This window comes from Ursus americanus, chromosome 30 (genome assembly GCF_024610735.1).
Source record: "Ursus americanus isolate L20-20 chromosome 30, mUrsAme1.1.p, whole genome shotgun sequence".
NCBI classification, from domain to species: Eukaryota; Metazoa; Chordata; class Mammalia; order Carnivora; family Ursidae; genus Ursus; species Ursus americanus.
In genome coordinates, this window is record NC_142156.1 from 22961599 (window position 1) to 22984232 (window position 22634).

A 22634-nucleotide genomic window follows, 5' to 3' on the forward strand; every position below is an offset into this window, starting at 1 on the left:
TTGTCTCTTTCTCCCCCTTGAGATGGGGAAACGAGGCACCGTGCGTAGGCATGCCTGCAGAGCTCGCAAGCGGAGGCTAGGATTCAGTTATGTGCTTTTGCTTCTAGGAGTTCCCGAAAGATCAGTGCAGAATGGAAAACCCTCAGGTGCCAAGACGCGTGAACCCTCCGAGCCTCAGCTTCCTTATGTAGAAATGAAGGAGGACTGTTATAAATCTTCTCGTTGCCTTGACATATTTTCTTTTTTGTTTCCTTGTAACAGAGTCTAAGCAATGAGCCATGCTAAAATAAAGATTAACCAGCCTTCCTTTCATCTAGGTATGGTCATATGACTGAGTGTTTGCTAAATATAGAAATATTATGTTGGATCCTTGCTTCTTGAAAGGGAAAAGTAACTGGCCACATTTGAGCTCCTGTATTTCTTACTTTCTCTGGTCTACAGTGTATGGATAAGTCGGTCGGCACCCCAGCATCCATCTTGGAATCCTAAGGTAACCATGAGCATGGAATTCATGCTGTCAAACTGCTGAGGCAGAAAGAGAGATGGAGCTTGGGTCTCGGGTGGCATGGGGCACCATACCAAACTACACCACCAACCTTAGGAGCTCCTGTATGTGAAAAAAGAAACACCTATGTATTTAAGCCACCATTGGCTGGACTAAAGTAGACTGGGTGGGTGAGGAGCTCTCTCACTTTCAACCAAACGCAACTCCCAATGGATTCAAGGGCCAACGAGGTGTTGGCTCTGCCATCACACAGTGTCACAGCACTGTGTCCACTGCAGCTAGACGGGCGAGGTAAGGCGAGAATGGTAGGAGACCAGCAGAGGAAGGAGGCGGGCCTTGTCGGAGTAGGGATTCACGTGGGCTATGGAGACCACCGGGCTTTGGGATAAGCGACGGGGCATCAGGGACCTGTGAGGTGGGGGAAATGCTGAGTGTGGGAATCGAACAGGAGGTTAACCTACACCGAGCAAAGCCATGGAATCTGTTCCGAGTCTTGCAAACAGCTCATCTGACCAAAGATGCTGAAAAGGAGCAAATTCAAGTAATTCCTTATTCAAGACAAATGGTCTTGTCATCCCCAGTAACAGAAGCACTCACTAAGAGCTGAAGGAATGCTACCCTCACACGTGAAACGAGGCACCAGGGGAAGCTCGATGTCTTCGAAATAAAAGAAATCGTTAACGGGAGCCCTTATCAACAGAGGTACCCCAAGCACTTTTACATTTCCTGATGAACAGCAGAATAACTAACTTGCTGTCACCAGGCAACTGTCCATGCTGCCTTTTATTGAAAGATTGATTCCTGAGGCTCTTTCTGCAGTCTATAATAACACTTGTCAATATTTTCTAACAGACGGCAGAGAGGAGACACCGGGCAGTCAACGGACAGGTCCACTCATGCTTCACTTCTGACAGGAAAAGTATTTTCGTAACAGCAGAAAGCTCACATTATTGTCGACAGACGAACAGACCCAAGCTTTTGCACTGTGAAAATTCACATTTAAAAAATGCATTATTCCTTTGTAGGAGCTCCTGAAGAGTCTGAGGAAAAGTAGAGCTCCACGGGGCATCGGTGTGCTTCGTAAGGGAACGCGGATGACGGGTCTTCCCACAGGCACTATAGGACAAAGCAGGGCTGGCCCTTCAAGGAGGAGAGCCCATCTCTGTTCCACGAATCCTAGAGAACACCCAGACAGACTGACAGTCTCCAATCTTTTCCAAGTTGTAAACAGATGTCCTATTAATGAATATAGTTACCACTTTCCTATGTAGTGTTTCACTTATCTTTAATTAGCTGCCAACACGAATAAGTTGACATTTCACATTCAAACTAGATTTATGGCTTCCTTGGAAAATTGGTAGATCTTAAGAACTTAGAGAACGTGGCTCCCCACGCTGGCTTTCCTACGTGCTAAGTACTAGCGGCAGCCTTATGACGGGGCAGGTGTCGGCCGCGTCACCTGCCACATCTCCCTCCCATACTTGATCTATTTGGTCTCGGCAGGTACGTGTATTTGAGATTCTTAAAGTCCACGTTGTACGACAGAAACACAGTTATTAAATGACTGCTAATTTTCAAATAATGGAAGATCCAAGTCTAATACCTGGAGTTTGATGATTTTCTAAATAATATTCTGAAAATAGTATTTAGAGACAATATATTTCTTAGACTCAGCCTTTTGTAGTGGACTTAGGTTCACGTGCCCCGCCCCCATCCTGGTTCTTGGTTCACGGACACGTCCCCACCAAGTCTGGGTGACAGCATGGAGCCTTTCTTTCCCTCCGGTTCTGTATTAATAACCCAAAGCAGGGGCATTCTTACCATGGCCAGCGGGATGACGCCCATCAGGTCCTTGTGACTCACGTAGATCTTGGATACACCCAAGTCAGACGTGATGTCTCCTGGATACTCCACCTGCCACGTGACAAGCTGTGTGGCCGGCGGGTCACTGGGCTCCTCTATTTCCACGTCGATCTGCATGACTTCATAGGAGGCTCCATCCACACTGGAGAGAAGCAGAGAACAACTGTGAGCAACTGGAGTGTGGCAGGCAGTGGGTAACACCTGTCATTTCTACGTGTGTCTGCGCCCATGTGTGGGTTCCTATCATCCCTGTGAAGAGTGTTTCAGAGACGCGACATCAAAAAAACCCACGCCATCTTCAACACGGTCCGTGGCACTGGCTGGTCTCAGACACCAGCTCTCCCCAGGGCTGCTCGGCTTCCCAGGGCAGGTGCCTGTGGACAGCTATGAAAAGTGCTGATTACATTTCCTAAACGCTTTCCTCCCCTCTATCCATCTAGGAGATTAGGACTCTTTCCATCACTTCCCGGAATCTATATGCTGCTTATATTGGATTTTCCAAAGCCATAGTCAGTCGTCGGTTCAAAGTGGATGCACAGAATTTTACAGGTGTCTGAGGGGGATGAGGCTTTGCTCGCCAGTGGTGCTGAGACAGAGCTGCAGAGGCACAGAGGTGAGGCAGGGACAGGACAGTGAGGCCACGGGGCGCAGGCGGAGAAGCACAGGGAAGCAGCCAGATGTCACCTGGAGACAGGAGTCATTGTAACGATTAGTTTTTGGACATTCTGGGTTTTCCTATAAACATGCATCTGGAAACGAATCCAAGGGAGATTATCAGGATGATTTTTGTTGCAATTTACATGAGTTTAATTAACTGGCTCCCTCTTCTGCCTCTTCGTAGTCCCCTTTCACAAAATGCCGGCCCTTCTATATCGTGGGTGGAAAAAAGGTGCGTGTGGGGCCAGCCAGTCCCTGAGGGAAGAGGTGAGGAACGCGCACACGGGTGAGGACGAACGCAGGAGACAGCTACGACAGATGCTTTAAGCCTTAGTGGCCAAAGCGACTCCCACCCACCAGACGTGCCTCTGAAGATTCAAATGTCACATAAGTGCCAGCTGATCACTGACGTCTGACGCTCCGGACCATGAGGTTGGGCCTTTTACACACACAGCTACACACACACAGAGCCACCGAGACATGCTCAGCACACCGTCAGACCCAGTGAGCAGCTCAGAGACGACAGTGGGGCTTTTAGGCGGCTTTCTTCTCGAAGTAGGGGATGAGAGAGCGGGTGCCTGGATGGCTCGGTCGTGAAGCGTCTGCCTTAGGCTCAAGTCATGATCCCAGCGTCCTAGGATCGAGCCCCGCATCGGACTCCCTGCTCCGCTGGGAGCCTGCTTTTCCCTCTCCCACTCCCCTGCTTGTGTTCCCTCTCTTGATGCCTCTCTCTCTGTCAAATAAATAAATAAAAATCTTTTTTTAAAAAGTAGGGGATGAGATGGGATACTTGAACACCAGGGGAGGCTCTAATGAAAGGAGGCGGGTGGGGGGGGGAGGAAGAAGAGGAAGAAGAGGAGGAGGTGGAAGGGGAAGAGGAGGAGGAAGGGGAGAAGGAGGAAGGGGAAGAGGAGGAAGGGGAGGAGGAGGAGGAAGAACAGGAGGAAGAGGAGAAGAAGGAAGAGGAGTTGGGCAGGCGGACGAGGCACAGAGGACTGAGGTCAGGGGACCGCCCCAGGGAAGGAAAGAGTCCGACTGGACCAGAGAGGCTGACCTTCTGCTCCGGCAGCCCTGGGGCGTGGAGCAGGAGTAGGGTGGGGTGGTGGACAGTGAGCAGGGATCGGGGAGAACAGGGCAGCTGGTGTTTCGATCCCACAGGACCTCTCTCTCTCGGCCTCTGAAGGAAAGCAGCTTAACTCTTTGAGCATCGGTGGCTGTGACAAGCGTTGGCCTCTGTCTACTTGGAGCCTCTACCCAGAGCTTCCACAGGCAGAGGAATCCCGAGGTCAGGATGCTAGCACACACCTTTCTGGTTCTGGAACTTGCAAGAACGCTGGCGTTTCCTCCCCGTTCGGGAGCCGGCAAACCCTTCTTCCGGGGTCCTGAGCCCCGCCTGCTCTGTCTCCCACTGGGAGAGGGAGACTCACAGAACAGACCAGGCAACGCTGATCAGGAGCTCAACTCCACGGCCAAGGCATTATGGGAACTCCTGTGCAGCAGAAACCTGACCCTACTGTCCACACGGCTTTCTGTCCTCCCATGTCCGCCGAGGTGCCCTCACCTCCAGCCAGACTGAGCAATCCTCGCTCCACGGGAATACTGGCTTCTTTGTGGCCCCAGCCCGTATGTTTGCTCCCGGAGTTCGCTCTACCGGGAATGCATTTGTAACTCTCTCCACAGATTTGAATCCTTTCCCTTCTGCAAGAGCTAGCCGTACAAACAACAACTATACTTTAAAAAGGGCTCTACTTATTTCATCTAGTTTTACTCATTCGGTAACCCTGCCAGGTTTTCTATCAAGTTCTTTTTCCCCTTTTCCTTCAGATCCCTTGCCTGGCCAAGATGTGTAAGAAACACAGTCGCTTTTGAGCTGACTCTCCTCTCTTTGATGTGGTGATGAAAGCTCCCTACGTTGGGAATTCTTAACCTGGGGACCACAGCAGGCTTGTGGATCCTGAAACTGTGTGCAACTGTGTGTTGTTCTTAACCATTCATTAGCTTGCATGGGCTTCTCGGAGGTCCTGATGCAGTCGGGCTGTGGAGCACATTCCCGATCATTTCGTTGGTAAGTTCTGCGTACGGTGATCCAGCTTTGGAATTTCGTTGGTAAGTTCTGCGTACGGTGATCCAGCTTTGGAATTTCATTGGTAAGTTCTGCGTACGGTGATCCAGCTTTGGAATTTCGTTGGTAAGTTCTGCGTACGGTGATCCAGCTTTGGAATAGCTCATCCTGTGTGACTTGGATCAGCGGAAACTTGAATTGTAATACCACTTTGCAAATGGTTAACGCGTGCAGGATTCTAGAACGCTTGCGTATACGGCAATATTTATCATTTGTTCGTGTTTAACTGTGAAGCTAAGGGCTGCACCTTTGCAGTTTGCGGGTTTAACTGTAAGGGTCCTGAAGAGGGGCTACGCGTATTTGTTCCACGTTGTGCCCAGCACAGAGTCTGATGCCTGGTGTTCATCAGAACGGCATCTATGGTGGTACAGCGCATAAACACGGGAGGTTAAGTAAACGATCATACAGTCCGTCTGAGTGGTTTTCACCTCGCCCGTGCATGAGTACTGCCGGGGGGACTTTATAATTTAACCAATGACCACACACACTCCCACAGCTTCCCTGTTGCTCCAGGGCGGGGCCAGGCACCAGTCTCATTTCTCTCTCTCCCCCTTCGTTCCTTCCTTCCACCCGTCTGTCTGTCTTTTTTTACCCAGGTGATCCTACCACGCAGTCAGGACTATGAACAACCAAGTCAGGTTTATGCAGGCTTAATTATGTGGACATTGGCGCTCTGGGAAGTAGGATATGAAGGTATTAGAAGTAGAATGTATGGAGTTAGCAGACGGGGAGGTATGGCTAGTAAAATCAGGGAAGGCACAGGTGAGCTGTGAAGAAGGGTTCAGATGCCCATGAGCGCGCAGTGAGGAGGGACAGGAACAGAATTCCAGCCAAGGAGGCCCAGGGGGTGGATAAAACTGACGTGTCCAGACGACACTTCTGATGGCCCGGGACACAGCCCTACCCCTCCAGCCTCCTTCGTCTCCTGGCCCCATAGCCCAGTCAAATAATGAGCAGTGAGGATGGGCTCCATGTGTGAGCTTCCTTCAGGACGGCAGTCCTGTTGAGTCGGGCAGGATTTGCACGGAGCGGCTGAGGGCTCCATCCAGCTTAGGGACCTGCCAGCCTTCTGGGCATGGGCACTACCAGCATCAGCAAGCCAAGAAGCCACCTCCCTGCCCTGTCTTGCTTGCAGCTGACAGGTGACAGGGAGCCGAGGAGGGATGCAGCCTCTCACCTCATGGGCACGTCCAATCCCTGAGGGCTGGCTCCATCCATGTGGGCTGGGAAGCACCTTCCTGCAGCCTGTCTTCCCTACAGAGAGGAGCCCCATCTCCCTGGTTTGGAGAGCTCTTCCCATTCCTCAACAACCTCCCCTTACCCGGACCCTTTTGTGCCATGGGTTCAGGCTCTAAACCTTTTCACTAGGAAGGGCTTTCTTCAAACGGACAAAGGACAGCTGCGGACCTCATGACACACTCTGAGGCTTCGCGAAATTTAAGGGAAGCACACACAAGGCTCTCAGGCACAGACAGTGACCGCAACCCCCAGGGCCATGCCTCAGGAACACAAGGAAGGAAACAAAACTTGAGGCTCTGCAAGACCACCTCAGCAGATCCCAAGGCCAAAAAGGACATCGTTTTCAAAAGAAAAATCTTCCTTTAAGATAGTTACCTCTTTCTCCAGATGATGCAAGAACCAGCCTACATCGAGCACTTTGAATGTGTCAAACACTGTTTTTAAGGGCTTTTTAGGTCTTATGCCCACATGTAATCCTCACAGTGTCCCAGTAAATAACTGATTAACTGCCAGTTTGTAGACGAGAACCTAGGTTCAGCGAGGCTCACCCAACGAACAGGAGAAGGAGACAGAAGATGTGAACGCAGAATGCCCACTCTTGATCCCTACGTGATTACGCTCCCACCTCTTGCTCTGTGGCGACAGGCATGCTTATTAGCAATGAAGATCGAGGACAGCAACTTCCCGTCCCCTGGTAGAACATAGTTCAGTACCCAATGCCTCAAATAAATTCAGGACAAGCAAAGCTGGGACATGTTTGTAACAAGATACTTTGATATCAGGCTGCCTTTAGGGTCCTCTGCCAACTCTTCTAGTCCTACGATGTGTCTACAAATCCAAATAGAGATGTGGCAGCTACAGCTTCAGCTAGGAGAGCCTACCATCTATTTGAGGAATAAGAAACCATGTAGACACGGACCTGGTCGTATGAGAACCATCTAGAACTGAGTATTTGAGATGCAGGTCAATGCATCTGAAAGCTAGCTGCAGTCTTCTTCCAGATCAGAAAACCAACACGTTATGGTGGGTCCTTGAAACGAATGCCAATGATCGAACCTCACTTTGCCACCACCCACGCGGGCGACTGGCTCCCAGGGTGAGTGTGAGTGTTGCGGGGAAGCTGGTGGGGTGTAGGGGAGGAAGCAGACAGTGAAATTCCATTTCCAAATAGGCTTTTCCAGATGGTGCTCTCAAAGATAAGTGGATAAAATTTCTGAGAACAAAAGGAAAGCCAGAGAGGAGGTGAGGCTAGTATCTTAATGGCTGTGAACTTGGAAAGCAGTTTGAGATGTGCTCCCAACAATCCAGAATGTTCCCTAGAGGTCATGTGAAGGACACTCATCTACCACTGGGCAGACTATCTCCTCACACCACCTGCATCGTGTCTATATGCCTAACCTCTGCCTTGTGAGTACTTTTGTTCCTAATCACACCTACCTGTCACCACCCCTGGATGCCTTTCTTTCTTGAGTTTCCCAAACCACCTTGCCCAATTGCAGAGAGCTCCAAGTGCCAGGGGTTTCTGTCCCTGGGAGGGGGTGCTCAGCCAGAGGCTAGTGATGCTGGAGGTGAAAGCCCAGCTCCCTCGTCTCTAGCTGGGTGGGTCAGGAGCACGGCTCACAGCCCAGAGTCTCCCCATGGGGTCAGGCTGGAGCCACCCTTCACATGCTTGGGCTCTTCCCTATCTGTTCTCCTTTCCCTGGTCTCTTTTCAGTCTCTCCTGGGCACTTCCTTCATACATCACTTGCATGCAAGTCCTTGTCTCAAGATCTGCTTCTAGGGAAACTGAAGGAGTTTTGAAAGCAAGGAGGACACCAAAGGTGACCGGCGATGCTGATGCTAGGTGAGAAATGAGAGATTCTGGCAACAGAAGAGAAACGAGGACTTGGGGGCGGGGGTGCGCAAAGGAGCCATCCCTCCGGATCCTCAGCATCGCCTGCTCACCTCGGAGGAGGCCTCCAGACCGAGCCATCGTCCGCCACGGCATTTCGGAAATCCGCTCCAGACACAGACACGGGTCCCCAGGTGTCTCCCAAACGCTCGAGCCTCCCTTCCCCTCCCCCCTCCACACCTCATTTTCAAGATGAAGACGAGGATATTACTCAAACAAATTGTTTCTTCTTAGACATGATCCCAGTATTCAAGTTTCCCATTACTGATGTCTTTTTTCCTAACTTTTTCATTAGCATTTTCAGAATAAAAACCTTTCATTAGGAAGTAAAATATGCACGATCCCTTAATGTATGTACTTTATAATGAGATTTTTGTCACCATAAATTTGTCTTCTCATGTCCTCTATTTCCACCTTATAAGACTCTGAGGTCTGGTAACCAGAGTTATTCTGGAAAAGAAAAATGGAGAGCCACAGCTTGGACCAAGGCGTGCTCCTTTCTTCCTTGCTCCCATCCTGCACTTCATTCATCCATCCAGTCGCAGAGGTTGTTGGATACCGTGTTAGGCTACGGGGACTCACATGCAAAGGTCGGCTTTAACACGTAAAGATCCCGCGGTGCCCAGACCGCGCGGGCCCCGCACATCCCTTCCCACCTCCACATTCAGTGACGCCATTTTGGGAGCTTGAGATCGGCAGTGTTGGGAGAACCAACACCATGAAAACTGGCAAAGGCCATCAAGCAGGCTCCCTGCAAGCCCCCCAAGAGCACATTGCTCAAGACTTTTGCTCCTGTGGTGAATACGGTCTGATGGGGAAGATCAATACTAAATAAATGATCATATCAACCAACGTAAACTGGTAAAAAAGATGAGAAGCATGAGAAGCAGCAGTACTGGTGAGATTTTTGAGAGCTCCAGTGGAGTCAGGGAGGTAAGGCTGATTCCCCCCAGGAGCATGGCTCGGGCTGTGCTTTCTAGGGAGGATGGGCAGGAATTCAGAGTCCCAGAAACCGGGACCTGCATGTACCAATGCCCTGTGCTTGGAGGGACAGGACGTGTTGCAGGGAACACAAGAAACCAGGGTGGCCGGAGCACCCACGGGCCAGCAATTGAGCTGTGAGATGCAGCTGAAGGATGGGCAGAGGGAGACCGTGCAAGGCTTTCTAGTTCACACGCAGTGTTGTCTTTTCACATCAGCAAACCATGGTTTGTTTACGCACAGAGCCTGGGCTAAAAAGGTTTTTACATTTCTAAACGTTGTTATCAAAGAATAAAAGGACATGTAGCATAGAAAGTATATGGCCTACAAAGCCTAAAATATTTAGTATCTCACCCCTTACGGGGAAAGTGCCAATCTCTGCCCTTTATCATCAGAGAAATGGGAGCTCATTTTAAAACTTTAAAAATAATAAAAGAACATTTGTCTCTTCAATGGGTAAATGCTTGGGAATATCTTCAGTAGATGATATTATGAGGTAGTCAAATATTTATTTCCACCGCAAGTGAATAAATTTGGATTTAAGTGTTGATCTGAGAGTGTTCTATGTAAGAAGAACAGTAAAATGAAAGAGACAGGTGTATGCACAGCCCGGGAATTAAAGCTGCAATTAGGATAAGAATTCACAGACCAGATTTATTGTATAAGATAACAAAGAACAAAAAAAAAAAAAAAAGATAACAAAGAACAAGATGACCTTAACAGAACTAGGAAAAAGAGGCTAAGCCAAGTTATGGACTGTTGTCATGGGGAAAAAATGAAAAAAAGAGGTGACATTCTTTGAGATGTGTGATGAGTCCTGCAGAAATGTCTAGTGAACATGAGAATATCAAGCAGGGTCAGGGGCAACGTTTCCTTGGGGGATCCCCCACACACCCCAGGACATCTGAGCTCTGCCCTCTAAGTCCCAGTAGCAGACCCTAGTGGGTGTGACAGCCAAACCACTCCCCACACTCCCTAAAGAGACGCACAGACCTGCCACACAGGTGTCCTTCTCTGAATCAGGTGGGGCTCTTGTCAGAACTGGCCCTGTCCTCTCTTCCTGCCAGCCGCACCCCTGCTTTCAGCACTGAGCTCCTCCAGGTAAGGGTGTGAGTGTAGGTCAATGGGGATGGAGATGGGGGGTGGACAGAATAAGGATGGGGATACCAGCCAAGGCATGGGTGCTTTTGAAGGGGAGAAGGGGAGAAGGGGAGCGAGCAGTGATTATGTGCTCTTTCTACAGGGGGAAAGTGAGAAAGGCCCCCCTGAAATGTGTGATGATGCCCGCCCTCTATCTCACCACCCAGTTTGGGGTTCCTGACCAGGGGATGCTGGGTGGGTTTGCAATGGGAATGGGGAAGGAGGACTCTCCAAATCAGTCTGCAGATGAGTGGGGGTCAGGAAAGACTGCAGTCAGGAGGTCAACCCAAGAAGGGTCTCTCCTGGAAACGTGGCCACCATCTTCCCAGCCAAGCAATTCCTGACCCTCCTCTGGATGTTTTCGACTGTGCAACCTCAGCTTAGTTCTAACTTGTTCTCGTGACGAAGGTGGCCCATGGAGCCTGTGTGTCAGCACAGAGCTCCTCCCTGGCGAGGCTCACAGCTGGGTTCTGGTATAGGAGGCTCCAGGGGTCAAGCAGTCAAACCATGAATGAATAAACCCTTGCCTAGAAACACAAACGAAGTTTCCTGTGCTCAGGGCATCCTGGGGCCCATCCGGACATCCCTGCCCGTTCAAACAGCCCCGGGTCCTCCGTATCTAAATGCGGGTGCACCGAACTGCTTTCAGCAAAGGTCAGTGGCTTGAAAACATCACTGTGGTTGGAGGGTGGAGAATGGACCAGAGGCGGACCAGAGAGGATGTGGGTAGACGGGGCAGAAACGAAAGAAACAGGGTTGCACGCTGGAGCTCGTGGGCAGTGGGGGAACAGGCAGGGCTGAGGCTCGCCGTGAACACACGAGCTTCTGTTCTGTCCTGCTGGCAGTCGCCGTCTTCCTGCCCCGCGACCGTCCCCACTGGCTCCCACCTACCACTACAGCTTTACATCGAGGCAGACACGCCGCAGATGTGTTCCCTGCTCCCTGTAACGATGGAGCTGCCAGTCCAAACAGCCCGGCTTCCCCTGCAGCACGAAGGGGTCCACGGAAACACCGACGGCACGGAGGATACTGGGATAAATACTCGGGTTCCCTGTATCGGGATAAGGGTGCTGTAACGTGCTGTTGCCATCATACAACGATCTCTCCTCACTTAACGTGTGCATCGCAAGTGTCTGTCACAAACGCCATCGTGGATGGCTGGCTGTACTCGTAACATAATAACACCGAACACCACACGGATCCATTGCACAGGGGTAGCTCACGTCTTTTCAAAGATGTCGTATCTAATAAAATCTGTGAATGGCATCTGGGCGAACACTGCTGGGACCCTTTGATTCATGCACAAGATGACAAACAAGGACATGGCAGGAATCAAACCTGTTAGTGTCTGAAAGGGAAAACTAACAAAGACAATGACAAGTCGGGCGCTTCAAAAACCCAGGCTGGCACTCACGGAAGCACGAGATAAGCCTTGGAGAAAATTCCCTAAAAATCTAGATCACTTTTTCAAAACTGACCAAGACACAGTTTTTCTGTTTTTTCCTGCCTGAAAGATGACCTCTCCTACACATTCAATACTGATTTCCGTCTTTATCCGAGAATAAAGCCATCGCTCTAATTATAACTGTTGCTTATTTAAGGTGAAAAAACCCCAATTTTCTCTGTCTTAAGCTTCATTTGTAAAACGTAAGTCCCTAGTCAAACCTCATTTATAGTGATTTTTTACCATGGCATGGCAGCCTCTATTTTTACCCAGATTTAACTTTAAATGATCCTTGACGGAGTGTTTGTCGTCCTCCGTTAAAGAGGGCTTCCAACACTTCAGAGTTAAAGGGAGTCTGGGGGGCGGGGGGGGGGGGGACGGGGGAATGATGAGCAATCAGAAGCCCCAAAGGTCTTCATTCAGAAACAGGAAAGAAAAGCAAATCCCATCTAACGTGCAATGTCCTTGACGTGTCCCGGAGCTGCCCCCACCCACCCACTCCCATCTGCGAGTGTCCCCCCCACGCCAGGTAGAGCTTCCACAGCAGACAAATACAGGGGAAAAAAGAGTAAAGCTAACTCCTGCATCACGACATTTTCTCAAATGTACTTGGGGATGGAGAGCCCTTTTATTTGTATATGTTTCTTTTTGTTGGGAGTTTTTCACTCAAAAAGAAATCCAATTCGTATGCCCCCGACACATGAGCACTCTTGCCGGGGCTGCAGACTGTTGGAGATGGAGATCACATCGTGTCTGCATAAACAGGTCACGAGGATGCCGTCCACTCTCTCCTTAGCTCCACGTCTCTGGGGAGGCGGAGCTGGGACTGGGGCAGGCCACACGAGGCCCCTAAAAATGTAACACCATCCACTGGGATCTTGGAACAAATGATGAGCAGAGACTATTTCTCTTTATCTGGCCACGATCTCTTTAAGCATGCCGCCGAACTGCTGGGGTAGAAAGAAGGCTCTACATTCATTGGAAAATGCAAACAGGATTATTAGTTGACAGGGACAATCACTGCTAACTCTACTAATGGTTTTCTTAACTCCCATCTGACGTGACAAACAGAAGTGCCGAGAGGCTAGGATGTTCTCCTCTTTCGAGATAGAAAATAATCCAAATATGTATCTAGTTGATTCCTCCTATGAGAGAGAGGATTCTGTTTCTGGAGGCTTAGCTGGTGAACTCCCACGCAAACAGACCACACCGCGTCCGATGATCAATACATAATCGTGCTTCAGCCTTCAAGCGCTCAGGGTCCGTGGCTGAAGAATTAATTTGCTCGTTGAGGTTAATAGAATGTCAATTAATTTCTTGGTATAAATGTCAATACATTCTGTTAAGCCCTATGATTTAAATATAATTAAAGATAAACTTTAAGTCAATGTTGCCTTTCTGGATTTGGGCATGACGGGTGACTTACTAAACCTCACAAGGCTGCAGGGAGGAAGGGTTTCAGCAGCCTGGAGTTCCTCAGACAAGCAGTTATCTGTGAGAAACAGAGTTAGCTGTACCTGATCTTACCTATGGCTTCAAACACCCACCTGGTTACAGTTCATGCCACTCCCCGGGAGTTTGACAGAGAAGGCTACTGTGTCATCACGGACACACTCTGGATTAGACAGTGGCCATCGGCAGTGATACACAGTGTCTGAGACAAGGGACTTGGCAGTGAATTACACCCAGGATGGAATCTGGACTTGGCACTAGTTATGTTATCCAACACCTGATCTCCAGACGCCTCAGGTTTCTCAACTATACAATGGCCAATAATCACAACTCCCTTTTTACACACATGGTCTCCTTGACACATCATCACCACAGCTAGGAGTGTCTCATACATTTGTGCAGGTTGCACACTGAACACTTCGAAGGGGACCCACCTTGACTTTGTGAATGACGCCCCCAGAATTGTTCAGTGTACCACATACACACCACACTCAGAGGCCTGACCACCGTCCAAAGACATTGTTGTGATTGATTAGTTACTTATTTACATAGGTAATTCTCTAAGCACAGAGTGAATGCTTCGAGGCAGGAACTCTCCCTCCCTGCCTCCCTTCATTTCTTCCTTTCCTTTCAACTGTTCCTTTCACTCAACTGTACAGACCCCCGTATGTTCTAGGTTCCCAGTAGATGAATATTCAATAATACAGTGAGTCAATGACTGTGTGGCCAATGTTGGATATACTCAAAATCCATTCTCCCCTTCCTCCTTGCCAACAGAGCCCAGTTTGTCCAAGTTGGCAATACGTACCCCTTCCCAACAAAAACCAAATGACTGGGAAGCTACAACATGTGTATATTTCTGGCCAACAAGATGTAAGCAGAAATCTGTTTTGTGAGGCTTCCAGGAAACACGTTTTTCCCTTGGTAAAGAGGTGCAGTTTCAGAGAGCAGGGGGAGCGGCAGAGGGAGAGGGAGAAGCAGACTCCCCGCTGAGCAGGGAGCCCCACTCAGGGCTCCATCCCAGGACCCTGGGATCATGACCTGAGCCAAGGCAGACGCTGCACCAACTGAGCCCCCCAGGCGCCCCCATGTTTGTTTTTTTAATTCAGGTATTAGTTCCACCATCTTCCCAGGTCTGAATGAGTCTGGCCACGTAAATTACATGGGAAGCTGAAGGAATTAGTGGATGAAACACTAATCTTCACTAGAATGCTTGAGAATACAATCATAAAATTACACCATTGTGTTTAAATGCTGGCCAGCAGCTAGCAGCCCTCTGTTATTTATTCTTTAAACACCCCATCTAGCTGTTGAGAGGCAGCTTGGGGCAGATCTTAGTAGCCGGGGCTCTATCGGCCAGAGACCTAATTTGCAAAGATTGCTGCATCATGAGGTGACAGGAGACACGTCCGCTGAATTTTCCAGCAGTATAAAAAGTGGATGAAGGCGTGAGTAGTCATTTTAAGCTACAAACAGAAAGAGGGAGAGGCTTCTCTTAGAAAGAGATTAAAGCCAGTGACACCAAGTAATTTTAGCATGCTTGTTAGCTCTCTTTATTTTGCGATATATATACGATCTGTAGCATTGGGGATGAGATCTCCAATTTCAGACACTATAAAGGCCAAGCACAGAGTGAGGAGAGTGGCCTGCTGAAGGGAAACAGCAGTGGTGGGGACTGTGGCTAACTGAAGGAGGCACGCCATGACTCATGGGGCTGCTCTCACCCAGCTCTTGCCTATTGTTCTGGGAAAAAACGTAGGCCCAGTATTGACAGCTGTTCTGATTTTTTCCCCGGAAGATATCCATTTTTTTAAATTGAAAGCTCCTGATTATTAAACATTGACAGCTAATTCAAATTTTCTTAAAACCACCAGGAAAGCCAAATAAATATATATTTAGGCCAGACCTGGCACAAAGTCCCTGGTTTGCAATGATGGTGACAATGATGATGGTGATGCTGAAGGTGGTGATAGTGATGATGGTGATGATGATATTGGTGGTGGTGCTGATGATGGCGATGATGATGGTGATGATGACGGTGATGATGGTGATGATGATAATAATGATGATGGTGATGACGGTGATGATGGTAGTGATGATGATGATGGTGATGGTGATGATGTTGATGGTGATGATGGTGATGGTGATGATGGTGATGGTGATGATATTGATGGTGATGATGATGGTGATGGTGATGATATTGATGGTGATGATGGTGATGGTGATGGTGATGATGATGGTGATGGTGATGATGGTGATGGTGATGATGGTGATGGTGATGATGGTAGTGATGGTGATGGTGATGATGATGGTGATGACGGTGATGATGGTGGTGATGGTGATGATGGTGATGATGGTGGTGATGGTGATGATGGTGGTGATGATGATGATGATGGTGATGTTGATCATGATGGTGATGATGGTGATGATGATGATGGTGGGACACTGATTAGAACTGGAAAGATACTGATATGTCTTCATATCTACGCATATCTATTAAACCTAGCTCAATATTGTGGGGATATCAGGAGACATTTAACAACTCGTCTGACCCAGCATTTCTCCACATATCACGGTAATGAACGGTATGGCACTTGCTGGTGGCCAACATGCATTCTGCAGCTCAGACCCTGACTAGATCAATGTGTTAGTTGTTGCGGTAGTTGATGTGTGAGCCAGTTTTCATTGGTCAGTCTGAGCATATGATATTAGTTATCCTTCAAATGTTAACAAGAAAGAGAGGGCTACTATAGGTAGTCCCTGGCAGGCTTTGGCAGCAGGAAGGACTTGCCATTGGTTGCTGCCATTGGATGGATGTCACAAGGCAGAAGTGAGCATGAGGCAGGTACAAAAGAATGTGTTACTGCTTTTGATTTTTTCTATGTCACACCTCACATATTTCTCTCAATGAAGAACAAGTGTGGTCAGATGAATGACCCTCAAAGATGCCCATGGTCTGATAAACAGAAAATGTGAATGCTACCTTATATAGCAAAAGGGATTTGGTAGTTATGACTAAGTTAAGGATCTTGAGAGGAGGTGATTATCCAGTTGGGCCCTAAGTGTCATTAAAAATGCCCTCACAAGAAGATTTCAGTACAGGAAAGATGAGGGCCAGGTGACAGTATCAGAAACAGAAATTAGGGGTATATGCTTTGAAGATGGAGGGAGGGGTTACAACCCAGGAAATACAGGTGGCCTCTGGAAACTTGAAAAGACAAGGAAACAGATTATCCATCAGAGCTGCCAGAGGGGCTCAGCTCTGTCAACAGCCCGTGAAAGGGATTTGAGACTTCTGCCTTCTAAAACCGTAGGGGAATAAAATGATATTGCTGTAAGCCACAAGTTTATGGTAAGTGGTTCCAGAGGCCATAGGAAACAAATACAGGCAGGGACTCGGTCATTGTTAGAAAGACCAGCTTACTAGGGAAACATGCTATTGCAAAGATTGAGAAAGTCAGTTGCCAAGAGCTGTAGCCTGGATGTCCGTGTCCCTTCAAAATTCATGTTGAAAGCTAACCCTTAATGTGATGGTATCAAGAGGTGGGTCCTTCGGGAGGTGATGAGGTCATGATGATGGTGCTTCATGATGGGATTCGTGCCCTTACAAAAGAGACCCTAGAGAGCTCCCTCCCCTTCCCTTGACATGAGGACACAGGAGAAGATATCTAGGAGCCAGGAATCCAGCCTCACTCAGACATGGAATCTGCAGGTGCCTTGATCTTGGCCTTTGGAGCCTCCAGAACTGTGAGAGGGAAATCTCTGTTGTTTATAAGCTACCCCGTCTGTGGTATTGTGTTCTAGCAGCCTGGACAGACAATGACACCACATTTTTACGTGGATATAAGCATTGGGATGCTAAGCACTTGAAATGGGGATTGCGCAGTGGGACTCCACGCCAGCGCTTACATGAACAACTCCTTCCAACCTGATTTATTTTGCCCCCACCACCTCACATGTCAAGCCAAAGTTTGGGTCTCATAAAAAGAAAGAAAACAGGACCTTTCTCTGATCTTCACAAATTTGAAGAAAGAAAGAAGAAAGAAAGAAAGAAAGAAAGAAAGAAAGAAAGAAAGAAAGAAAGAAGGAAAGAAAGAAGGAGGGAGGGGAAGGGAGGGAGGGAGGGAGGGAGGGAGGGAGGGAGGGAGGGAGGGAGGGAGGAGGAAGAAAGGGTAAAAAAGCAGGTGGGGAACTTCTTGGCATTTAATAAGCACACGCTTCCTATTTCCTGGGGGGTGGCCTCTGGGTTACGTCTATGTTATGTCTAGAAGGCAACAACCCTGATCATCTAAGGACTTCAAGACATGACCTGAAGTCCGGCCTCCTGGGGACCACGGTGGGCACGTCAGGCGGAGGCTGCTTGGCTCTTGGCAGTTCTGGGAAGCGAGAAGAAGCTAGAATAACTCCCTGGCTTTTGAATTTCAGATGTGTAGAGCCTTAGGGAAATATACAGATAATAAATAAATAAAGGAAATAAAGACAAAGACATTTAGAAGAATAAAAAAGGATGTGTAAGAAAGCATTTCCAACACTCCCTAGAGCACAGACGATGTGCTGCCTGACAGAACGTCACAGCCTGGAGGCTGACACAGCAGAGATCCCTTCCTCCCGGACCCCAAGGCCGCGAGCCCGAGATCACGGTGCCCATGGGGTTGGGTTCTGATGAGGGCGGCGCTCCTGGCATACAGACGGCCACCTTCCCCGTGTGTCCTAACATGGTGGGGGAGAGACACAGAGACAGAAACAGAGAGACAGAGATCTTCCTCACCCTGTAGGGATGATAACCCTATTGGGTTAGGGCCCCACCCCTACGGCCTCATTAACATTAATTATCTCTCAAAAGCCTGTCTTCAAATAAAGTCACGTTGGGGGTTAGGGGCTTTGGCACATGAATTTTGGAGGGACACAATCTAGTCCAGAGCACATGCCATGGGCTGGGAAGGAGGGGACTCAGAGACGGTAAGAGGTCTCTGGGTGAGCAGGAAGGATCCGGAGCTGAAGAGAACAGGAGTGGGAACCGAGTCACAGCCCAGGCTCCCAGCCTTGCTTTGAGAAAGCCAAAGCATTTCCAGGACCCAAAGAGTGTGCCGGGCATTTTCGGGTTGTCCGTGAGAATTGCCTTTTGTGCAAGCAAACGGCCTGGAGAATGACAGCAAGCACACCAATTTTTGCCCCAAGACTGCTCAATACACTTCAGTTGATTGCAAGTAAACAGCCCAGTGACCCAGTAGCATTTCAGGAAGCCTGGCAGAAGGCACGATGTGGAATATAATGCCCCAAAAGCTATCCTTGCGCATGGCTTAAGCTCACTCTTGGTGGAACCACACCCCCCACCCCGGAGCCAAGAGAGTCCTAAAATGTACCCCAGCTCCAGGACATCCCAGCAGTCCCTCCCTGGCATGCCCCCCTACCTGGACCACCCTTCCCGGGGTCCTGCCCTCCTCCGACCGCTCAGATTTTAAGCATGGCCTTGCAGGCCGACGGGAGGAAGGCTCAGCGACATAAACCTCGGGGCGCCTGGGTGTCCTGCAGCTTCCTTGTCTCACATCATTTCTCCCACAGCAAATTCAACAGGCATTTAACCACTTTATGTAGAGTAGATAATAAATCAACATCAAATGCATTATGCTGAACCTTATAATAATTCAATAAATTATTCAGTACGGCAGTCAGTAAACACAGAGCAATTTACAAATAGCCCAATCACGAGATATTATGATGCAGGCTCCACATCTGTGAGTTGTGTCTACACTGCAGGCTCATAATCAGAGCCACTTGAGAGCAGAGGTGTGTGGCGTTGGAGATGCTGGGGACCACTTGTACTGCCAGGCAGACGGATGCCAGGGTCCCACCTCATGCAGATTTGAATTTAATTCCCCTGGGGTGTGCACTGGACATGCCTCTGGGTTTTTGTTTTTTGGGATTTTTTTGTTTTTTGTTTTTGATTCCTTGCATGATTTACCTGTAGAGCCATGGTTGAAAACCACCATTTTTGAGTTGCCAGGAAACCAAACTGTCTGGGGCACTTGATCCTATCAGGTTGGGGAGGGGGAACATGTGAAGAAAGTACCACTCAAATCAGTTGTCCTCAACCTGTCGGTCAGCATCGCTGGGGCCGCGTGAACTATGGCTCAGCTGGGGTCCCAAGCTCGGGTCTGATGCCCCTGGTCTGGGACGCTGTCTGGGCATCTGGATCTTAAAAGCAAGCAGATAATGGTGGCTGTTGCTCGGCCTGTTAGGATGACCTGGGAGCTCTACACACTGATGTCCGAGGTCTAGCCCCAGAAACTCTGATTGTAAATTGATCTGAGGTGTAGACTGGGGTATAATGGTTCAGAAAGCTTCCCAGAGCATTCTACAAGCACCCAGAAGCAGTAACTAGTGGTGTAGACATTTGAGGGTGGAAACAGGGTGCTTGGTTGGAATAGGGGTGAACATGGGATATTGGGGTCCCAGAGATTAATGTGGATGGATGTCAGGATGCTCTGTGCCTAGCAGCAGAGCCGCACGGTGGATAGAAGGGGTACCTTGGAGGAGGAGTGCTGTCTTCACGGCCCCTGCTCCTCATCCCCTAACAGCATGTCCATGGTGTTCTGGATCCTCTGTCCAAGTGTCCGGGAGCCTCACTCCAGGCTGCTCAGGTGGGCACAAATCACAACGCCCACGGCACTCGCTCACAGGGGTGGGCAAACAGGGGTGGGCATGCTCATTCAATGACTCACGCTCTGTTTACGGAACACCCATAAGGCCACAGTGCTCCAGACACAGGGGATAAATCCATGAACAAAGCAAGCAGAACCCCCGTGCTCAGGTACTCACGCCATCAGGAGGCATGAAGCAATGAACGAGCAAAAACAAATACATACATGATGAGTGGTAATGATTAGGGTGTGCGGGATGCTGGTGTTCCCGTCAAGCTCAAGGCTGCTAATCTTGGGGGGACCTGCTTCATCCCATCGCACACCTGTCCTGGGGTAGGTGAGCTGTATGAGAGGCCCACCCAGCTCCAGAGCTGCCCGTCAGAGTAGCGGGAATCCCACTGCATTGGAGGTCGGGTGCCCCTCTCCCCAGACCCCCTCTTCACTTCCTTACCTGACATTCACAGGTTAGAGTCCTAACCCCTAGGACCTCAGAATGACCATATGGGGAGAAAGGCCTTTAAAGAAATAATCCAGGTTAAATGGGGTCACCAAGGTGGCCGTAATCCTATAGGACCGGACTGGTGTCCTTATAAAAAGAGGAGACCAGGAAACAGAGGTGCAGAGAAGGAAGACCATGCGAAGACAGAATAGGGCCATCTTCACGCCAAGGAGAGGGGTGTGAACCAACGGAACCAACCCTGCTGCCCCAGGTCTCAGCCTTGTACCTTTTAGAACCCAGAGAGAATAAACCTCCATGTCTACGCCCACCCCCCTTGTCTGTGGTTCTTTGCTGCTAATCGTCCCAGCAAACTGGCACGGAAGGCTTCTCTGGGGGGTTGGACCTCTCACACAGGTCCTAATTCCAGCGAGGGTGGGGGTGCTGGGGGCACGCTGGAGAACAGCGTGCCAGGTCAGGAGAAGAGCAGGTATAGTAAGCTCTCGGTCCAGACCAAGGAAAGTTAAAAGAAACAACAGAATAAAGTTAAATGTTCTTCCGAACTGCTGAGATATTGCCAAGGGCGTGGTCGGCCACGCGCCACAGGGTCTCTTCCGTGAGGGGCCCCAGAACAAACTCCACTCGGGTCCCCTTATCAAGGGGAAATGTGCCTCCTTAGGAACCGGGGTGTCCACCTTGCGGCTGCTTCAGATCTTCCCTTTGATGGTGACCTTGCTGTACTGAGCACGGCAACGTTCCGAGAGAAACGCCCGGTCTACCACGTGGCGTGCATTTCCATTATGGATTCTGACTTGACTTTCCTCTCTCCACCCAGAGTCTCCTTTCATTCATTCCACTCAGGATTTCTGCCTTCCCTGTGGCTAGCGCTGGTCATGAAGCCACGTGGGGCCACGTGCACATGTGAAGTACAGTCACCGCCTTCAACGCTAACACGTCAGGCTGCTCTGTCCTCTGGCCGGCTTCGGCTTCCGAGGGACAATGTCCTCAAGTTTCTGCATACGCCCCCTTTTAATGACATTTAACAACCACGACGGGCTCTTTTCTCTATCAAAGGCTGCACCCCAATTATCATTTTCTCAAAGTGCAGCTTCAAAATATCCCGGACAACAATTAGAGGCCGCAGGCCTCAAAGTGGATTTTAATTACAAGATGGGAGGCTGTTCTTGGGTGAGAAGGGGCACATCCCACCCAAGTCCAGATTTGTAGAGGCAGGAGCCCAGCCTCCGAGGCCGCTTCTGCATGCACGTGAACCGCCCCCCCCGCCACTCCATCAAAGCCAAGGCTGCTTTGAGCCCGCCAGCCTCCGGGAGCACGCGGACCACCCAGCACTCTCGAAGCTAACAGAGAGCTGTGGTCAGGCTGTGTTCTGACAGGCGGACCCTTTCAAGGTCCTCTGTAGCTCCGAGTAGATTTTTCAGGAGCTAATCAAAGGTTTTGGGGGAAGCCGAGATGAGTCATTTCAAAGGGCGGCTGAGAGCCACAGAGCTCTGGCTGAAGCGGAATTAAACACCGGGGTCTGGCCATACGCCTCTGGCTCCTTCCTGGGGGGGAAGCAAAATCGGCCGTGATCCCAGCCGGCGCTCCGGGAAAGGGGAGAGAGCCTTCCTCCTTTCCTTGCAGACACTCGCTGGATTCATTCCCCCGCCGTCAAGGCTCGGTGAATGGTGGCAGAGCCGAGCTATCTTCAAACGTAGCCCTCGGCACATTATTGCTTGCTGTACTACTTGGGTGGGGGGTTCGGGCCACTGGAAAGTTCCGTCAGCATACCAAGGGCAGAAGCTGCTGGAGTAAGTTCTGAAATAAGTGTCTCTGAACCTGATCTTCCAGCGTGCCATGCCTGCGGATGCTGTCAGGAGGTAATCGCCAGGAACACTGGGCTCTTAATCAGATAGGTCTCTTGAGAATATGCTTTTAATTCAATCAATGGATTACATTTAATGAACCCGATTATGGGTAATAAACGATGGAAATGTGTTACCCCAGGAGGGGCGTGCATTCTCGCATGGGATTTAACGCTGTGGAAAATACTAGTTAGTCCTGTCTTATAGACTGTGTGGTTCATATCTGAATTCGGTCACCATTCTGCTGTTGGTCACACACACACACACACACACACACACACAAACACACAGGGCGGTTGCATTACAAGCTGGATACTTTGCACTCAACAAGAGAAGAAAAAAGAGTCTGTGTAGCCTTTAGAGTTACACCTGTCCCCTAGGGGGCAGCCATCCCTACAGGT

The 22634-nt window shown here is 49.5% G+C and overlaps 1 protein-coding gene across 2 annotated transcripts in view; it reads right to left on the reverse strand.

Annotated features, from left to right (window-relative positions):
• TMEM132D (transmembrane protein 132D) overlaps positions 1-22634 on the reverse strand; it is a 551659-nt gene that overhangs the window by 170325 nt on the left and 358700 nt on the right. For both annotated transcript variants that reach the window (XM_045779212.2, XM_087857436.1), the window contains one exon: positions 2327-2510. In XM_045779212.2, the coding sequence (XP_045635168.2) occupies positions 2327-2510 (184 nt within the window). The remainder of the gene's footprint in view (positions 1-2326; positions 2511-22634) is intronic.